General features: G+C 39.6%; 1 protein-coding gene across 3 annotated transcripts in view; it reads right to left on the bottom strand.

Annotated features, from left to right (window-relative positions):
• Positions 1-13,789: 13,789 nt before the first annotated feature.
• The window catches only part of pparg (peroxisome proliferator-activated receptor gamma), a 58,153-nt gene continuing 52,345 nt past the window's right edge, over positions 13,790-19,597 (bottom strand). For all 3 annotated transcript variants that reach the window (XM_047347668.1, XM_047347669.1, XM_047347667.1), the window contains 2 exons: positions 18,463-18,706; positions 13,790-15,034 (listed from right to left, as the gene is read on the bottom strand). In XM_047347668.1, coding sequence (XP_047203624.1) covers positions 14,787-15,034; positions 18,463-18,706 — 492 coding nt within the window. In that variant the 3' untranslated portion in view covers positions 13,790-14,786. The remainder of the gene's footprint in view (positions 15,035-18,462; positions 18,707-19,597) is intronic.

The raw sequence follows: 19,597 nt of genomic DNA, 5'->3' as shown, positions 1-19,597 counted from the left end.
ATATGATCTCATGTGATTAAGTCTAGCCAGTGTAAGTGCTGTGGGGACATGGAGATGCTAAAACTGTGACAATCAGGTCACATGCTCATGGTTTTTCTGCAGCGTAGTGGAAAAACTTGACCTCTGAATCTGCATTTCCTCTTATTTCTTCCAGTTTTCAAAAGTTATTAAACGTTCTAAAACTGTTCCCTTCTTTGTCTCAGGCTGAGTAGAAAAGTAAGAGTAATAAAAGTGATTTGTTTGTGTTATTGTATGTGATCTTACACGTTTAAAAGTAAAGTTTTTACAAAGTTTTCAATATTTGGAGGATTTCAATGTATTTTCATTTGATATAATTGGAGCATTGAAGCATCCATAAAAAAATAATGTTCATGGATGTGTCATGTTTCAAGCAAAACTGCTCTGCGCAATCTACTGACTGGAAAATCCTTTGTTTTGTTTTTATCAACATCACCTGTTTTTCTGTCAGTAAACATTCCTAAAAAGAGATGTTTTCTGTGCAAACCTCTAGATACTCTACGAGTTAATCCAGCTAAGTATATTCTTTTTTTTATCTGCTTATACCGTTAGGTCTGGCTTGGACCCAGAGACTCATCCATCCAAACATTCGAGTAACCCAGGCCTGTCTTAAGGGTGATGGGCTGAAGCTCCTTCAAAAAAAGCAATAAGATGAGAAACTGTTATCCTGTAAGCTTGTAAATCAGGTTGATTAATGACAAATACACACTTTGATTCTAGTCGTAGCTCGTAGTGATGTTTTCATGATTTTTAGGCGATGTGTCATTTTCTCTGAATAAAAATAAGTCAAATATAAATAAACTCCTGGTCTTTTAAAATGTATGACAAGATTTCTTTTACAAGGAAAATACATTATGTCAGATTATGAAACAGAATGAATGACTGTTAAACATGTTAGGTTAACTGATTTATTTTACAGTAGTGTAATTTAAGAAATCACCAATATCTGGCAGCAGGGCCTTTGAGGTTTATTGAGGTTTAGGTCTATTGCGAGGTACTAGTGGTTACTGTATGGAAGAAGAATGGGGCGAGCATTGTAAGATAATTTACAAACAAAAATAGAAGAGAGAAAGAAGAAACAATTAATAGATCTCACATGTGCAAACAAACTTAACATACAAATGACAAACATGTCACAGTGAAGTAGGAACATGTCAAACTAGAGGGTCAAAATCATGTTTTGTCTTTGTGTGTGAGACTAGGTTGATGATTTTATTTATTTAACTGAAACACAAAATAGCATATTTGAAACCAATAAAAATCTGTCACATACTGATCTAATGTGTCAATAAAGACCCAAACTCAATTAAAATCTTTTTCTAGTTTTTGAATAAACATCTTGTAATGCTGTGTGCTACCCAGCTGAAACTTTACTGCCTCTTTGTAAGAAAAATCTCAAGGTTATGGGAATGAATTGGTGGGCCTGTTCACTGTATCGCCCTCCTGACCTTCCCTCCCCCTCAGTCCTGTCAGCTACATTATTGTTTCTGGCCTCCACTGCTCCTATCCCTCTGCAGCCCAACCAGCTGAAACAATACAACAGCCGCTCCTCCACATTGAGATGTGTTTACCCACAATCTGTAACAAGTAGAAATATGGGCAGATAATTACTTCTTCATGCAGATTTTAATTTGTCTTTGACCTGAAACAATCAACTCTTTTCTGAGTCATTATCCCAGCAACGTAGAAGTCGTCTGCCATGATACGAGTGAACATTTATCTCCCTAAGAACCAGATGCTGAGGAGATGGTGTACTGCAAGGTTGTCACAGCTGACAGTTTGGCTGAGGTCAGGATACTCCTCCTGTTTTGAGACTTAAAGAAAAGGACAGCAGAGGGAGATGTTGCATAATTTTCTTGAACATCAGCCTCGCCAATAAAACATTTCCTAAAATTGTTTGATTATATATTTTTTTCTTATACCCAGAATTATCAATAGATGATGTAAGTAAGTAGAACTCAGTTTGATCTAGATCATTTACTTTTTATTCTGTAACTTTTGAAGAACCCGTCTCATTGAATTATTTGTCTCTCAATTTTCCACTAACCTCGAGAATTAGGTAAAAATGGCTAAGCTGTAGAGATTATGATTTTAGATTCCCAAAGCTTTTAGTTCTGGTTGGAGAAAGTATCTACTTGACTGTAAATATAACTGAAACTAATTAAGAACAAAATAATGATGACACATTGCAGTGAGTTCACAGAATTAGGTGTAAGACAGCCTGTTTGAATGAATCACCTGGAATACATTTATCTGGCAAAGGTGTTGCTGGTGAGAAGGACCACATGGCTCTTGTAATGACAAAAAATGTTCCATTATTGTGACATGGGTGGTGCAACACAATACTATGATCTTCATGCTTTCAATTGGCCTCCTACCACTTTTGATGTCATCATTCCATCTAATCTGAGGTCACTAATTAACATGCTGCATCTTGATGGTAAAAGCTAAAAATAGGTAAAACAGATTTTATTTTTCTCTTTAAAGACCTTAAGTTACCTTAAATGCTTTTTTTGCATCAGTGTTGCAGGTGATGTGTTGATTTTTGATATTTTATTGGATTACTGTCAGTCATCTAACTAGATCAATCAAATCAGGAATGACTCATAGAAGTATGTTCTGGAAACAGTGTCACACGGTTTAAAAATGACTGAAAGACATGAAAAAAAAGCACCTGACAGTTAAACCGGTGAGCAAAAGAACAAGACTTGAACACATCTGGTAATTTCTACATCATTGCTATAGGCAATGTCTTTCTGTGCCTTCTATTACCCATAAATTAGTCACTGATGTTAGGTAACAGAGTTTAAATGTTAGCAATAATTTTGAAAGAATCATCTATAAGCACATCATTTTGGGGCACAGAAAAGAGAACACCAGAAAATTTTTGTTAGAACCAAAACGGACAGGAACATCCATCGTACTTAAACGTTTTCAAGTCTGAAACCACAAACAGAACTTCTTAATGTTGTGTTGGCTGCCAAATTCAAGTTTAGGTTTAAGTTCAAGTTATACTTATTAATGTCCTGGTTTTTTTTTTTTTTGCTTTGTTTTCTATGGTCAAAACTATTGCTGAAACAGTATACTATACAAACAAAAGAGAAAAACTAATGTTTAAAGTGCTGAAAATATTTATGAGGTGCAATAGGTGAAAAGTAAAGCGGTCAATGGCCAGATCAATCATTTAAAAGTAGAAAAAATGTAACAAAATAGCACACATTGTTCCTTTAAAATTTTGAATGTGTTAAACAATTAACAGTTTTATTTTGTCCAGACAAGTGTTAGACATTAGACAACCTAACTGTCTGTAGAATAAAGATGTTGTTTTTATCTTTATTTTCCTGTTTTACAGAAGCAATATTGTTTCTCAGAAGAGCTCATGCAAAATATATGAATAGTACAATACAGAGAGCCTTCTTTTGGTGTCTGTCATCAATAACAGGTAGAGTAAGGATACCCTTCCCCAAGGAGGAGAGTGAGATACCAACAGCTCTCTCAGCTGCTCTTACAAGACGATAGAGCCCTTGTCTTTGTCACAGAGCAGTTGTTTTGATCTGATGAAGCTAATAATGAGGTATTCACCTCAATGTCTGGAGCAAACATTGAGCATTATTTTGTTAAAATTAATTGTCAAGCATGGTGGTGGCAGCATCATTCTGATGGGACTTTTCTTTTTTTAACAGTGGGCTGGGGGCAAGGGAAAAGAATGGCAGATGCAAAAAAGCAAAGAGCAATCCCAAGTGAAGAATCATTTTTCAAAGTGATCAGGACCACTAAGGGGGGAGGTTTTTATTTTTGAAAAAGGAGCACGACCAAAAGAATACCATACAGACAACAATTGCTTGAGACAAAACATCATAAAAGCCCTGAGGGTTACCCACTCAATGCTTGGACCCACATCTGATTCTCTTTAAAAAAAGACTGTAAAGTTTTTCTTTAGTAAGATAAACACTAGTAAGTTAAAGCAAACTTTTAAAGATTATTTTCAAAAATAAATTCTAATAAACACTGTATTTTATCAGTAACTAAAAGTGATGAGCAAGTGGCTGTGCTCAACACGTCAGCTTAGATAACTTGATCAAAGATGATATTCATCACAGATTTAATATTTTAAAATATCAGATATTTGACACATATAAAGCAGTATGAGAAAAAAATCAAATAAATGTAAATAAACTAGAATAATCTTGAGTTTAACAACTTAGCATAGAGTGTTTTCTATGCAAGCTTCAGATTAAATGAAACAACATGCCCAAAGACATTTTCATCAACACACTGTCACATGTATCACTTCAGAAATTCAGCCTGAATAAGAAAAAAACAGATATGAAGTATTTCAGACTGGAAGGAGTAAAAGTCCTGATACTCACAGAAAGAGGAACAAAAAACCCAACCACAATGCCATTTCTTAAGGACCTTAAATGAAAACAAAGCTTCCCTGTAAAACTCACAAACGCTTTCTTTGGACCTAGCTTTGTGTGGTCAGACAACAACAGAAATATGCCTTCTGAATATTATTTGGCGGATCTGTGCAGGAATCTTGGCAGCATTCAGTCAGCAGAGACCGGGTCCAACAAAGTGAGGATATGCTGACTCGACATTAAATAAATAACACAGTTAATTACCATCACCGTCAGCCATCCACGACTCATAGCCAGAAACCCCCCATAGTCCTGTGCCAATACAAAGTCTTATTTTTAGAACCAAAGTTCTCCTTCCTTCTGTTTCTCACGTCCTACAGGATCTTCTCCCAACAGTTGAGCTGGGTTTCCCCTGTTAACAGCTCACTTACTCATCTTGGACAGATAGACTTGGTCCTAGCATTAAAACCTGAGAAGCATCAACACTGGCTGAGTAAACCATCGGATGATTTATATTCGCAAAAGGTTAAAAGAGTATTTTCCTTTTTATTTTTTCAAATTGTACAAATACTGGTTTGCATTTTTAATGGAATTGTTATTATTTGTTCACTGAGGGAAAAGTCTGAGAAACATAAAGTAATTTTACTTGTTCCTCCCTGACTAAAAAAAAACAATCTGAAGTTTGTGAAAAGCAACATGTGGCTTCCCTTCATCAGCATCATGTATTCATCTTTTTGTCTTAGTAAATATCTATTTCCTATCCAGATATTAATTCATGATGACAAGGGACACATTATAATACTGCAACTTGATTTCTGTGCTGCTTTTGACATGGTGATCATGGCATACAGTACTGATTGATAGACTGGGGAAGTAGATGTAATTTTCTAGTATTTCTGCTAAAACGGTTCAAATCTTCTACTTGCCTTTGTGGGAACTTTTGGTGTTATAAATAACATGTAGGGGTGCCTCAAGGCTATATTCTGATGCCTATTTTATTCAGCATCTATATGGACCCATAGTTCAGATTATTAAAATGTATCTTACCAAATGCTGATGACACGCAACTTTCTATTTCTGTCACCACATTACTACAGTCAATTACACTCACTGGGTGACTATCTTTAATTTCCTTGCAGAACATTTTGCAACCTATTGCAGAAAAGACAGAGGTAGGTATTTTTCAATGCACAAATATACATTTAGAGATCAAACCTTGCTAGCATAGACTCAGGCCTAATTTCTAAACCATATAAGATAAATAAATAAATGTGCACACTACTTATGAACAGAATTGGGAAAAACACATTTAGTCTGAGCTAAAAACATCTGAATCAATTATCTAGACCCATCAGGTGTTGTTTTGTGTAAGTATATGAATATATGTTCCCTTAAACATTTGTTCCTTTGAAAATAACTCTAACTTCTCTTAAATGAGAATGCTTAGAAATCCCAAACAAATTAAAGTAATCTGTGGTGTAAACAGTACATATTACACAGCTAAATACTGTTATTATTTTTTGTTTGACAACTGGTGTAACAGTTCATAGTTCAATTAAGACCTTTGTTTGAGGGCTCCTATTAATCATTTTCATCCTTAGAAAAAAAGACAGCAAATCAGGCTTTTGTTCTTGATCATTTTACCAGAAAACTATTAGAATATTGCTAAACATATATAGCTAAACTAAGTAACAAAAACACTAAACTAACTCAAAGTTTAGCTTTGAATACACAATTTGAATAAAAATGCAATTTGCTGTTTCTCCACAGCCATCCAACACACTTTTTATCTCAGGCATTAAAACTTCCATATAATATTTTGGGAGGTTTCTAGCAGCACAAATGTGCATTTTTGGTCGACTCTCACTGTTCTCGTTAGGTTGCATGCTAAGTTGTTTTCAAAGGAAATCCTACTTTAAAATCAATAGCCTTAGCAGGGTGAGACCAAATCAAGGAAAATCTATACAGCAGCTGTTTAAGACAACAACATAACAAAAATATATAAAATTGATACCTGGCCAGAAGCAGATATGAACTGATGAATCTGGATAGAAAAAGGATAATAAATGGATTTCTTTGTTTTTTTTATCCAATAATATTTGGTGTTGCACGAACAGCAGGATGATCCTGAGAGCTGTGACAGACAGGAACAGTAGAGCAAATAGACTGAATTTATATAGTGTTTTTCTAGTCACACTGACTACTGAAAGTGCTTTACACTACACTAAATCACACTCACAAATGTGCTCACATTAATACACAGATCGGTAGGCAACTTGGGGATAAGTGCCTGGCCCAGGAGCACACTGACATATGGCAGGAATCAAGCCTACAACTCTGAGATTGCAAGACAACCATCCTAACCACTGAGCCACAGTCACCTAAAGAACAAAGAGCAAAAATCCGGTTTCAGCAGTTTCAAACAGACACTCATCAACCATGTCAGAAATATAAAGGATTCATTATACTGCAAACTGATTTTAATCTATGTGATGCATTTTTAGACTTGCATGACTTAAAAGCCAGGATTCACACACATTTAAAAGAAAATATTGATTGATTAAAAAAAGATGACGTTATTTAAAATGGCTTAGGTATACTATGGGAAGTGTCTAATGGAGATCACATTGACTACACATCTACACTGACATTTAACACCTGGCATGAGTTAGAAAAAAAGCAGAGCGAGAGAGCTCTGTGTAAATGAATCTGTGTCATCTATGGAAGTGATACGGTGTCTCGCTGGGTTAAAGTTTAATGTCCGAGTTTGAATGTCACTCTGACCTCTGTTTTGTACACAATCTCTCCTGTACCTAACATAATACCTAAGCTCCTTAAACTGCGAAAACTATAAAAGGTCACGAAAAGGTTATATACCCTAAAGAGAAGAAAGCATCACATCCAAAAAAACACAACCTCCATAATGTAAACCAACTTCCCTTCCTGCTGATGAAATTAGAATCCACAGACTCTGGCTTTCTGGCACAGTTCAGCAGAGTTCAGATGTTGCAATTGCAACAGCGGGGGTGTGTGCGTGTGAGCATTTAGTAATAGGCACAGAGGACAGCTGATGTCATGACTGTAAAACAAGATTTCAAAGCGTCCCAGCGACTTAGAGGCCTCGAGGAAGATATTTGGAAATAGTTTTGAAATACACTAGAATGTCTTTAGGCAACGGACTCCAACAGAAAAAAGTTAAAAAATATTTTAAAATATGAAATTTAAGATTGGGAATATAATCCCGGTTCTCTGATTAGCATGAGTGAGTGTCTCACTATAGGGAACGCCTCCTGTGTGACCTCATCAGAAGCTTAAATGCCATTACACCAGCTCTGAGTGGCTGGTATCAGTGACGTCTATGTCAGGAGGGGCCCGGACCCTCATCCTATAAAAAGGGCTGACATAGCTTCATTCAACAGAGCTTCTTAAACAGTAGGAAGGTCCCACGGTGGGCCCAAAGGCCTGGACATGGGCAATTTGTGGTGTGCCTCTTTCATAAAATCACATACCAATGGATGTAGACCCCAAAGCCATGGTGGCCATTTTGAAGTTGGCCATTTTGAATCCAACTTTTGTTTTTTCAATAGGAAGAGTGTCATGTGACACATCAAACCTATTGGGAATTTAACAAGAAAAACAATGGTGTGCTTGGTTTTAACATAACTTTATTCTTTCATGAGTTATTTACACGTTTCTGACCACTTATAAAATGTGTTCAATGTGCTGCCCATTGTGTTGGATTGTCAATGCAACCCTCTTCTCCCTCTCTTCACACACTAATGGCAACACCGCAGGAGAAATGCTAGCACAGGCTTCCAGTATCCATAGTCTCAGGTGCTGCACATCTCATATCTTCACAGCATAGACAATTGCCTTCAGATGACCCCAAAGATAAAAGTCTAAGGGGTCAGATCGGGAGACCCTTGGGGGCCATTCAACTGGCCCACAACGACCAATCCACTTTCCAGGAAACTGTTCATCTAGGAATGCTCGGACCTGACAACCATATTGTGGTGGGGCACCATCTTGCTGGAAAAACTCAAGGAACATGCCAGCTTCAGTGCATAAAGAGGGAAACACATCATCATGTAGCAATTTCACATATCTAGTGGCCTTGAGGTTTCCATTAATGAATAATGGCCCCACTATCTTTGTTAACTTCGGCGACATGTCAAACAAAGAGAAAACTTGTAAATAACTCATGAAAGAATAAAGTTATGTTAAAACCTAGCACACCATTAATGGACCCTCCTCCCTCACCCTGGCCAGAGTGGGGGAAATGAGAGCTACTGGAGGGAATGCATAAAGCATAGACCTCGGTCCATCTGTGTACCAGACCATCCACCACAGTGGAGCTCCCTGGTCTTGCAGTAGGAACAAAAGTGGGCACTGAGCATTCTTGTCTCAGCACACACACTTCTACAACTGCCTGAATTGTCTGTTCTCACCAAAACATCGCTTCCTCTGAGCCAGGCACGAAAATGTTTTAGATGAACACCAGCATCATGAAGATCAGCGCTAGACAATTTCTGTGAGTTGAGCCTATGCCAGCCCCCATTTTTCCATCAATGGATCTCCCATCATGAGTAGCAACCCAGCCTATCAGAGAGGCATCTATGGTAAGCCACTTTTGGGCAGAGATGGCACCCATAGTGATGCCCTGACCCAGCCTGGGCTCTTCCACTGACAAAGAGCTAGTGAGCAGGCTGCAGAGACCTTTACTCTGCAGTGGCCATCCTAATGTGGGATCAAATTCAGAGATGACACCCACAACTGGATATGAAGGGGACTGAGTGGTATTGCCACCACAGAAGAGGCCATCAGGCCCATCAGCCTCTGGGACCGTTTCAGAGTGACCGAGATCCTCCTGTGAAACACAGCATGAAACACCTCTACGACATCTCTAACATATGGCGTAGGGTTAGATGGGATGCTATATTTGCAGCTCTGAAGACATGGGTCTCCCCAGGGTGGTAATGATAGATAGCAGTTGTTTGTTTTTCTAACATATTTATTGTCTTTTAAACTTTTTTGTCCTGTAAACCTTTTTTTTTTTTTACCAAATGCAATAGTGTCCTTGGTTTTCCACCTGGATGCGGGCATTTGAATATTTTAATTACAGAATGCATGAAAAAGGTGCCTTTGTGACAACTGCTTAAACACTTTCTCTTTCATCGTCCCTGGAACATCAACTGCAGCTTGGGACTTGCACTCTGCCTGGAACGTGCTTCCCCGACAAAACTCCGGAACAGAGTTTGGAGATGGTGGAGTGGCCCATGAAAGGGGTGAACTGAGCTCACTGCCACTGTGAGGAGAGGCCGGCCACTTTTTCTTCCTTCTGCTTGTAATAACAGGAGATGGAGGAGAAGCAGACTGAGGGCATGTCCGAGGAGACTGGTTCCTAGCCCACAGGTTCTTCAGACCTCCAGGGGCCAATGTCGCAGCCTGCGCTTTAGACAGTTTGTGGATCCTGAAAACCGGCATTGGGTGAGGGGCAGTATGACTGACACGGCGCGGTGCGACGTCAGTGGCGGAATGCACTTTTCTTGGCAGACAAAGTTTTAGCGCCTCATCATCCCTCTTTTTCTCCTCACATCTCTACAGCATGGTGGTTACCACTGCCCTGAAGAGACTGTGGGGGATGACTAGGGTGTTGAGGAGCCCCTCATTTTCCCTAGTGGTCAGCGTGCCCACTCCTGAAGAACAATAAAACCAATGGCTCTTCCCGTGGGTTGTATGGCCAGCTTGTGGAGATGGAGAATGTGATCCATTATGACGCAGTTTTCTTTCCACAGGTCATTCTCTGGTTTAGTGGTCACATATTCTTCTAACTCTGCCTGGTATGCAGTCAGAATAGATGAAGCGTTCTGGGCTCTTACAGACTGGGCTGCCACCAAATAGCACTTGTTGGTGCGGCTAGACTGAAATCGGCCCAACTTGAAAGCGAGGGATGCAGCTGTAAAAAAAATTAGATGTCTATGGATGCAGGAAGCTTGCAACCATCAGCTGCACCAATGGCATCTGGTGTAAGCCATAAGCCTCCATCCCCTCACAATCCAGCAGCAAACTTCCTGAGATGGGGTGTTTCTTGGTGTAAGGCTCGTCTCTCCACATCACCACCATTTCTTCCAGAAGCTCCGGAAAAACCCGTAGCATATTTTTTCCAGTCTTCCTAGTGTTTGGTAGCTATTTTCCATCAAACCGAGATTTTATGACGTCTTTCTGAACAGCCGGCCAAGGAATGCCTAGCCTCTTCGGCCACACATTTACTACAGCACCACAGACTTGCTGTCTTCTATAACGAGAATGGTTGAGTCCTCCTCTTCGTCATCCGACAGCATTAGCTCTGAGTCTTTTGACTGTCCCATTTCTCTTCCCCATCCCCTTCCAGGAATGATTAAGAAATGGCAAGGCCATCACATACTTCATCTGACTGAGGCAATGGGAATGTTAGAGGCATGGGGGTCTGCCTCCAGACGAGTGGTTCCACCTCAGCTTCGCCCTGAGGCGTGGCCGACCAACACATGACCAGGTCTCCACCGGAAAAGCTAAACTGGCAGGCTAGTGTTGGGATTATGAATCTGAGAATGTTATTTAATATTTAATATTAATATTTTAATATTTTATCAAATAATATTTCGGTCTGTTAAGGGTTGTCCTGTGAATACCAGCCCAGTAAGGCGATGGTATTAGGACAAAATAGAAAGGTGTGAGATGAGATCTGATATTATTGAACAGCAAAACTCTGCACATATATGGAATGAATTCACACAATTTCTTAAAATACAAGAATTTATTAACAAAAATAAGTCAACTCAAAGTCAAACATATTTCAATCAACAAACTCTTTACTATGCTAAAACAATCCAACTAAACTACCAAGCAGAATTAAAGAATAACGAAGACTAATGGGCTATGTACAATATAAACAAGTTGATTAAAGATGGTTGAAACCATGACCGAAAGAGTGATGCAACATTACCATGCAATGTTTATGTTTGAGAACCAAGGATTATCTTGAAGAATCTGGAAATGAAGTTAAGTTAGTCTTGGAACTAACTTAGGCAATAATCAGCATACCTTTAGATGACCCTTCACAATGCAAGATCAGGTAAATTATTTTAATAAAACAATGTTTTAAATAATGATCTGCTGAATAAAACCAACCTTCTGGATGAATTCTCAACGGTGTCTCATTAGTTGCCTTTATTTATTGAAATAATATTTGAAGAAATATTATTAAGGGAATATTTTGGAAAGAGACAAATCTTTCTGGAGAAATGGGGCTTAATGATGTTTACTTAGTCATCAAATTTAGTAAAATGATGTTAGGGACACATTATTTACTGGATTGAAAACTAAACCTTTCTGGGTAAATATTATCTTCTTCTGTTTAAAATCACCCTTTAATCAAGTTTGTCTTAACTTTAAAAACACACAAAGAACACAACCTGAGCACGTGTGCTACAGATAGTCTGCTAGCACCAAGATAGCTGAGTTCAACACAAACAAAACCAAACTTCATAAAATGAAAAACGTTTAGATCATTTCAACCTAAATCACTTCTATGTTTTTCTGCCCAAACACTTAACCTCATGAACTGTGGTGAGGAACGTTGTCCAAACGACGATGAAGTTTGAAGAGAGCTCTGTGAACAAAGGGTTAGCTTCCAGCTAACCTCTGTAGCTCTGGCTGGAAGACGGCTCGTTCTGTCCGCTGATCTGTGAACAAACGGTTAGCTTCTAGCTATCCTCCATGGCTGTGGATGAAAGACAGCCCGTTCTGTCCGCTAACCACACTGCACGTTACCGTTACCAAGGTGATGGGGTCTCTGCTGTCTTCCTTCCAGACAGGGAGACCGCTCCGCTCGGCTTCGTAGAGACCGCTTCTCTGTAGGGAACTTCTCTCATGACCATAGATGAGGGTAGGAACGTAGATTGACCGGTAAATCCAGAGCTTCGCTTTTTGACTCAGCTCTCTATTCGCCACGACAGACCGGTACAGCGCCCGCTTCACTGCTGATGCAGCACCAATCCATCTATTGATCTCCTGCTCCATTTTTCCCTCATTCTTGAACAAGACCAAGTTAGGAGAAGGCACTCTACCCATGGCCCCGGACTTGGAAGCACTGATATCCATCCCGGCCATGGGTAGAGTGCCTTCTCCGGACAGGGGGGAGGTCCTGCCTCAAGTGGAGGAGTTACTTGAACTCTTCCACTTGAGGCAGGACTTCCCCCCCGACCAGAGAAGGCACTCTACATTTTCCGGCTCAAGACCATGGCCTCGGAGGCACTGATTCTCATCCTGGCCACTTCACACTCAGCTGCAAACTGCTGCAGTGAGAGCTGTAGATCACGAGCTGATGAAGCCAGTAGGACCACATCCTCCGCAAAAAGCAGAGACGCAATTCTTAGGCCACCAAAACGGATCCCCTCAACACCTTGGCTGCACTTAGAAATTCTGTCCATAAAAGTTATGAACAGAATCAGTCACAAAGGGCAATCCTGGTGGAGTCAAGAATTGCAACCTCTATTTACATAATCATTATTTTAATAAGGTTTTTTTTTCAAATGTGAGTGATAATTCTGGTATTCCTTTTACTGCAGGTTTAATAAATCCTGGGTGTATTGTGACAAAACTTGTAATCTATGAGATTTCTGCTTTCAGCAGACATGCTGGTTGTGTGTGAAGAAGCCGTGTGGTGAACAGCTGAGACCGAGTTTTGCAGATGCCATTTTGTGGAATTTGTTTACTTTACGATTCAACTGCTTGTAGATTTAACTGTGTTTGGTGTTTCTAGAAATTGTTTATATCAGCTTTTAGCTGAGATTCTAATGTTTCTGTGGCTACCACACATTTATGTTAAACTGGGGTAACTTACAGTAATGAAAGTACAAACAAAAAAAGTTAAATTCTTCCCTCTGTACCGAAGGTTGAAGCTTAAGAAGTAAAGATGAGACCAAAGCTGAATGTTTAAGATTATATAAAAAAAAAACAAAAAAAACACTATGCCTGTGGTTACAGCGGTGGCAGGATCATGCTGTGGGAATGCTTTACTTGAGCAGTGACAGGGAAGCAGGCAAAGTTGATGTAAAGGTTTTTGCTATTAAATGCAAGGCGATGCTTGAAGAAAATCTGAGGCTGCAAAAGACTTTTGACATTGATGGAGGTTCATGTTAGGTCACAAAGCTGACCCAAAACAGGAAGCCAGCTATTCTGACACACACTTAAATGCCTTTAAGCATGAAACAGACTTTGAATGAAAAAGAAAATGGATTATGGACACGTAGCTGCAAAAGACTTGTAGCAGAGATTCATCTTCCAGCACTCTTACCTTAAACAACAGCCAGATAGTTGGAAATTGTTTTGAAGCATACTCGAATGCCTTTATGCAAGAAACAGACTCCAAGTAAAAAAAGTTAGAACATATTTATTTACAGGTAATTTCTTATTCTTTATCTCCCCAGTAGGTATAAATCCAGTCTCTTTGTCTGCACAAACGAACGGATTGATACAGATACAAAATAATTTCACATTGGAAAATTAGAACTCAACCAGTTTGCTGAATCTAAAGGCTCAAAAGCAAATTTGGTTCAACAATTTCATATAAACAGAAACAAAATGAGGGATTATATATATCATACATTGAATATGTACAATATGTTTAAAAACATTTCATTTAAAAAAAAAAAGCTAAACATTAGATCATTAAGGCATTTAGAGCTAACATCATCACTGCTCTGTGCCTCTGTGAGCTCACACTTACTTTCTCACAACTTTAAGCGGTGTGCAGGACCAGAATAAGTTACAGGCACTAATCTTGGTTTCTGTTTTTGGATGCAGCTGATTGAAAAGGAGATGGCACCTTCACCCTGATGCCAATACAGAAAACGACCGTGCATAGTTTTGCGCATGTGAGCCTTCCTGCATTTGTGCGTGTTTACATAGGAACTAATGCATGTTTGCACTACCGCTGCTGTCTGTGGATGGCTGTAAAGAAACAAGCTGCACAAGAGCAACATGTACTGCATGAAACAAGGTGTGAAAAATGTTTCCCTTTAAGGCACGTGAAGTTTTGAGTGTGACGAAGCATTCATGATTTTGCATTAGGCTTGCCAACTGACAGTTCCTTCTCTTTCTGTTAGCCACCGACACTCTGCTGCAGTAGGCGGTAGTTTCGTACTGAAGTTGGCAGACAGCACATTAAAACTGTTCAGGCTCTGTGGTAGCTAAATGACAGTGCACTCACACAGACTGTCTAGAAACAGAACTTTATTTCTTTTCATGATTTTTCAGTTCCTGTTCTCCATCTTCTGGTAACTGATTCATTTAAACTCATGATTTAACAGTTTTTGATCTCTCCGTTTTTCTTCAAATTTCAGTGCTTGTCCTCTTTTCAGTTTGAATCTAATACAAGTCCTTCACAATCTCCTGCAGTAGAGGGTGTAGAAGCATGTCCACCTCGGTCTTCTTAAGCAGCTCGATGAGGTGCACATGGTCAGTGACAATCTGACGCAGGTCCGTCATCTTCTGGAGCAGCTTGGCGAACAGCTGCAGGGAGTCTGGATGGTTGAGCTTCAGTTGCAGCTCCAGCGAATGAAGTACCGTCTCCTGAAGCTGCTCAATGGGTTTCACATTCAGCAGGCCAGGCCGGTCTGGACAGGTCACAGAGACAGAGGGCATAAATTAGTGAAAGATCTCATCCTGATATATTTCAATCCTATTATAATTCTGTGCTTTGCAAAGGATTCATATGCCTATAATTGAATTTTTTTTACATTATGTCATATCACAAAATGTGACATAATTAAAAAAATTACACACGATTTTCAAAATGTTTTAGAGAAAAAGCTAAAAAAAAATATGATATGCTTTTCTATTCAGCCCCTTCTAATACCTCAAAACAAAATCCAGAGCAACAATTGCCTTCAGAAGTCACCTGATTAATAAACAGAGTACACTTGCATGCCATTTAATCCATATTTAAACATATAAGTGTTCTATGAAGGTCTCAGAGGTTTGTTAGAGAACATTAGTTAATAAAAAGCCTCACGAGGACCAAGGAACACATCAGATGGGTCAGAAATAATATTGTGGAGAAAGGTAAAGCAGGGTTAGTTTATGAGGTAATATCCCAAACTTTGAACATTCCACGGTGCACTGGTCCACAAAGGTAAAAAGTATGCCACAACTGCAAAGTTACCAAGGCATGGCCACCCAACCTAAACAGGCACGCCAGGCAAGGACAGCAGTAATCAGAGAAGCAGTCAAGAGGCTTTGGAGGAGCTCCAGAGATCCACAACTCAAGTGGGAGAATCTGTAGCTGCGCACTTCAGAAACCTGACTCTTATGAAAAGGTTGACCAAAAAAAACCATAAGGCCATAGGAATTCATATTTGCAGTTTTCCACAAGGCATGTGGGAGAAATAGCAAACGCATTGAGGAAGATGAAACTTTTTGGCAGTATATATAAAACACAACAGAAACAAAATCCTCTTGATAAAACACAATGGTGGCAGCCTGATGCTGTGGGGATGTTTTTATTCAGCAGGGACAGAAAGTAGTGGATGTAGCTAAATCAAGTGCAATCCTTGCAAGAGGTTGCAAAAGACTAAAGACTGGTTGTTAACATGTACCCAGAAACACTTTTCGGGGTCCGATCCGGGGTTGCTCAGGTGAAGGCACGAGCCCAGGCTAGCCCGGACAAGGTTCAGGTGCTGGGGCGGTTTTTATGTGTACGCATGAGGGTGGGAATGTGTGATTGTGACTTTGTGTGCCTGTTTTTTGTGTCAGGTTGGGTCTTGGGTCAGTTTAGACCCCCCTCAAATGTGCCAGACTACCTGCCGGTGGTTGGTGTCTCTGCCCGCCAGTGTACTTGTGGTTCTCGATATCAGGGGCTAGGTACTTTGGTGTGTGCTGGCTCACTCCCGGTGGCTGCTTGCCGGGGCCTGGACCCCTGGGCTCTGTCGGGCCTCTGCTTGGGGAGTGATGTGTCCTGGGGTCTCGGGTCTCTGGGTCCATGGCTGGATCTGCTCGGGTGTAGATGGCTGCCGGCGGGGCCTGTGGGCTCGTCGCTGCAGCTCCTTGGGGCTTCTGCACTGTGGCTGCTGGGTGGTTCCCCTGGGACTCTCCCCTGCTTTTCTTTGGGGGGGTTGCGGTAGTCCCAGTTGTGGTTCTCCTGGGGTTCCTGTGCTCTGGGCGGCCTTTGAATATATTTGGCTCAGATCTCCTCCGTATCTGTCCCGGGTCCTGGGGGGCCGGTCTGTGGCTCCTCACACTCACTATTGCATATTTTTATGGAGAAATCTTGTTTACACAAGCGCGCTCACACTAAGACCCACAGGTGTTTAGATTCTGGTATTAACAGTTACACAAATGTTCTATATTGAGCCGCATTTACCACTAAATACATCTTGTATTAATAAGTACCGTGCACTTTTCAGTAAAAAAGCTGGTAATATGAACGTTTCTGCAGGTGTAGAAGCAAGCAGGGTGTTATCTTGTATTCTCTTCATTCTTCTTTCTTTCCTCCATTCTATTCTCCTTCTCTCCCCTTTTCCCTTTTGCCCACCTCTCTCTCTTTCGTGCTTCTTTTTTTTTTCTTTTGATTTCTGTCTCAGTGTCCATTACAACTGAAATAATCCCAAAGCCGTTTCTAATAAAGTTTCTTTTTATAAATATCAAGCAAAGCTTTAAAGCTGCTCCACTTGTGAAAGTAAATCTGTAGGGCTTTTTCTTGGCAGTCAGACAACAATTCTGAGTGCTACTCTGCCGGACACAACACGGTAAAAAAAAAAAAGAAACTTTGAAAACCATTGATCCTTTTTCTTCCATTTCACAATTATTTGCTACTCTGTGTTGATAATAAAAATAAAATCCTAATGCAATTTAAGATTTTAGTTGAAAGGTGAGAAATTGTGACAAGGTTCAAGCAGTATGAATACTTTGCAAGGCACTGTAAACATAAATGAGAGGCACTAACAAAATATGGAGTACTAAAGTTATTGAAATAAACTTTGGTTTATCAGTGAGACGTTTTTTGCTTTGTATAAAAAGTTGGTTATCAAGCTATAATCAGTCATTTGAGTTAATAATTTATCTCATTGTTGGATTTTAATCTTAATAATGTTCAAAGTCAGGTTTTTATCTAGTAGATCTGTTCTAACAACTAGTGGGACAGGGCAAGCTCAGAAGGGTCTGTTCAGATATAAGGGATTGCCTCATTACACACGAGTAACATTCATTATTTTGCTTCTAAGAAACTGAACTCACAAGTGTGAGGAAAGAAGACCAGAAGTTTGACGCCTCTTCCCACCTGTACTTTTCCTTTTACTATAAATCTTCACAGTCAGTGTAGGAACGTGCAGAAGCAGGAGCTGAATGATTGTTGTTCGCTTCTGTGGTTGTCTCTGAAACTTCACCTCTCTTGTCTTTTCTCCCCCGTCACAAATACAACCTTTGCAGTTATTAGTTCATGCCTCCTGAATTGCAGGTTTTGTTGTTCTCATGTGAAACAGATTTTTTCTTACCTTTAACCAATTACTAACTTGATAAAAGGATTAAGGCAGTCTGAAGATAGCATGTTCATCACAGAAAGCTAATAAGTTGTGGACAGGACAAACATTAGGTCTCTGTATGGTCTTTTGTATTAAAAAGAAACATTTTCATTGAGAGCACATAGAGAATAAATATAAAATTTAGAGAGCTCCTTGAATTGAGTTAAAATAAATTACTTGGGGTGTTAAATATAATTTTGAATCATATTGTATATGTAGGTTGTTAGTTTAGCTCTGTCAAAAGGTGTAAAAATGAGTTGACTTTAGTGGTTTTAATGGCTGTGGTGTGATTGCCTTATTGTTTTCTTTTGGGCTCAGCAAGTGTAAAAGTGTCCCCTGCTTCTGGGTTTTACATCAGACTCACACAACTATGAAAACCCCTAAAATTGCACAATTTACAAAAAAAAAAAAAAAAATGAAAATGAAAAAAACAAATCCTGTGGGGTCGGACTTTCTTTTAACATTAGTATTACTAAGACCCATCTTGTGAGATCAATAAATCTCCCTGATAAAAAGTGAACACTCACCCCCACTGAGGATAATAACAGCCAAAAACACAGCCATGTCGCTGTCGTCTAGCTCCAGTGTGTTGAACTTGACTCCGAACTCAAACTTTGGCTCCATCATTTGACAGAAAGGTTTTCTAAGACTCTTGAGGAACTCCCGCGTCATGAAAATCTGTCCATAGGAGATCAGGGTGCCGTCCTTGTTCATTAGAGGCGACATCATGATGATTAAGACTTCAATCACTCCGTACTTCAGCAACGTTACCTGGACAAACAATTCACAGGTTAAAAGGAAGCTCTAAAGATGCATCCATAATGGTGTGATGTTTGAGAACATGCAGGGGAACAACTTAAATTTTGTTTTTTAATTGAAAACATAGAAAACTCTAATTATTTTTAATAATTTCTACATCTACAACATGTTTGCCACAAAAAAACACTCAACGTGTGTTTTGGTGACCTTCAGACTTTTAACATCGCTAAAAGTTGCAGAAGGAGGGCTTTCTAAAATAGTTCATCTAAATGTGTTTCATTCAGTACAAATCCACTTACAGACTGTAGACAGACACTGTTTGATGCCCAGTCACCCATTCACCCCCCTTGCAACTATCCATCATGCATTGTGCAGGACTTTGTAGCAACTATTGTCTTTTATCTGTGATGTGTGTGTGATTGTCATTACTTTTTCAGTCATTTCTATTTATATTGATACAATTTTCCATTAATTTTTATTGCTATTCATTATTCTATAAATTTTTTGTAGGAATTATTCCTTCATTTACTGTTTGGTTTTTGCTTCTGGATCTCCCATTCATTGAAAAAACAGTCAGTCAGTCATTTTCTATACTGCTTCTTCCATAGTGGGTCGCGGGGAAGCTGATGCCCATCTCCAGCAGTCTTTGGGCGGGAGGCGGGGTACACCCTGGAAAGATCGCCAGTCCATCGCAGGGCAACACACAAACAACCATGCACACATTCATTCACACACCTAAGGGCAATTTAGAGCGACCAATTATCCTAACAGGCATGTCTTTGGATTGTGGTAGGAAACCAAGGAACCCGGAGAAAACCCACACACGCACGGGAAGAACATGCAAACTCCATGCAGAACGACCCCTGGCCGTGCAACCCTATTGAAAAAACATATTTTACATAT

This window comes from Girardinichthys multiradiatus, chromosome 20 (assembly GCF_021462225.1).
Source record: "Girardinichthys multiradiatus isolate DD_20200921_A chromosome 20, DD_fGirMul_XY1, whole genome shotgun sequence".
Taxonomy (NCBI): Eukaryota; Metazoa; Chordata; class Actinopteri; order Cyprinodontiformes; family Goodeidae; genus Girardinichthys; species Girardinichthys multiradiatus.
Note: the sequence above shows the minus strand (reverse complement) of the source record. Positions and strands in the feature narration are given on the sequence as shown.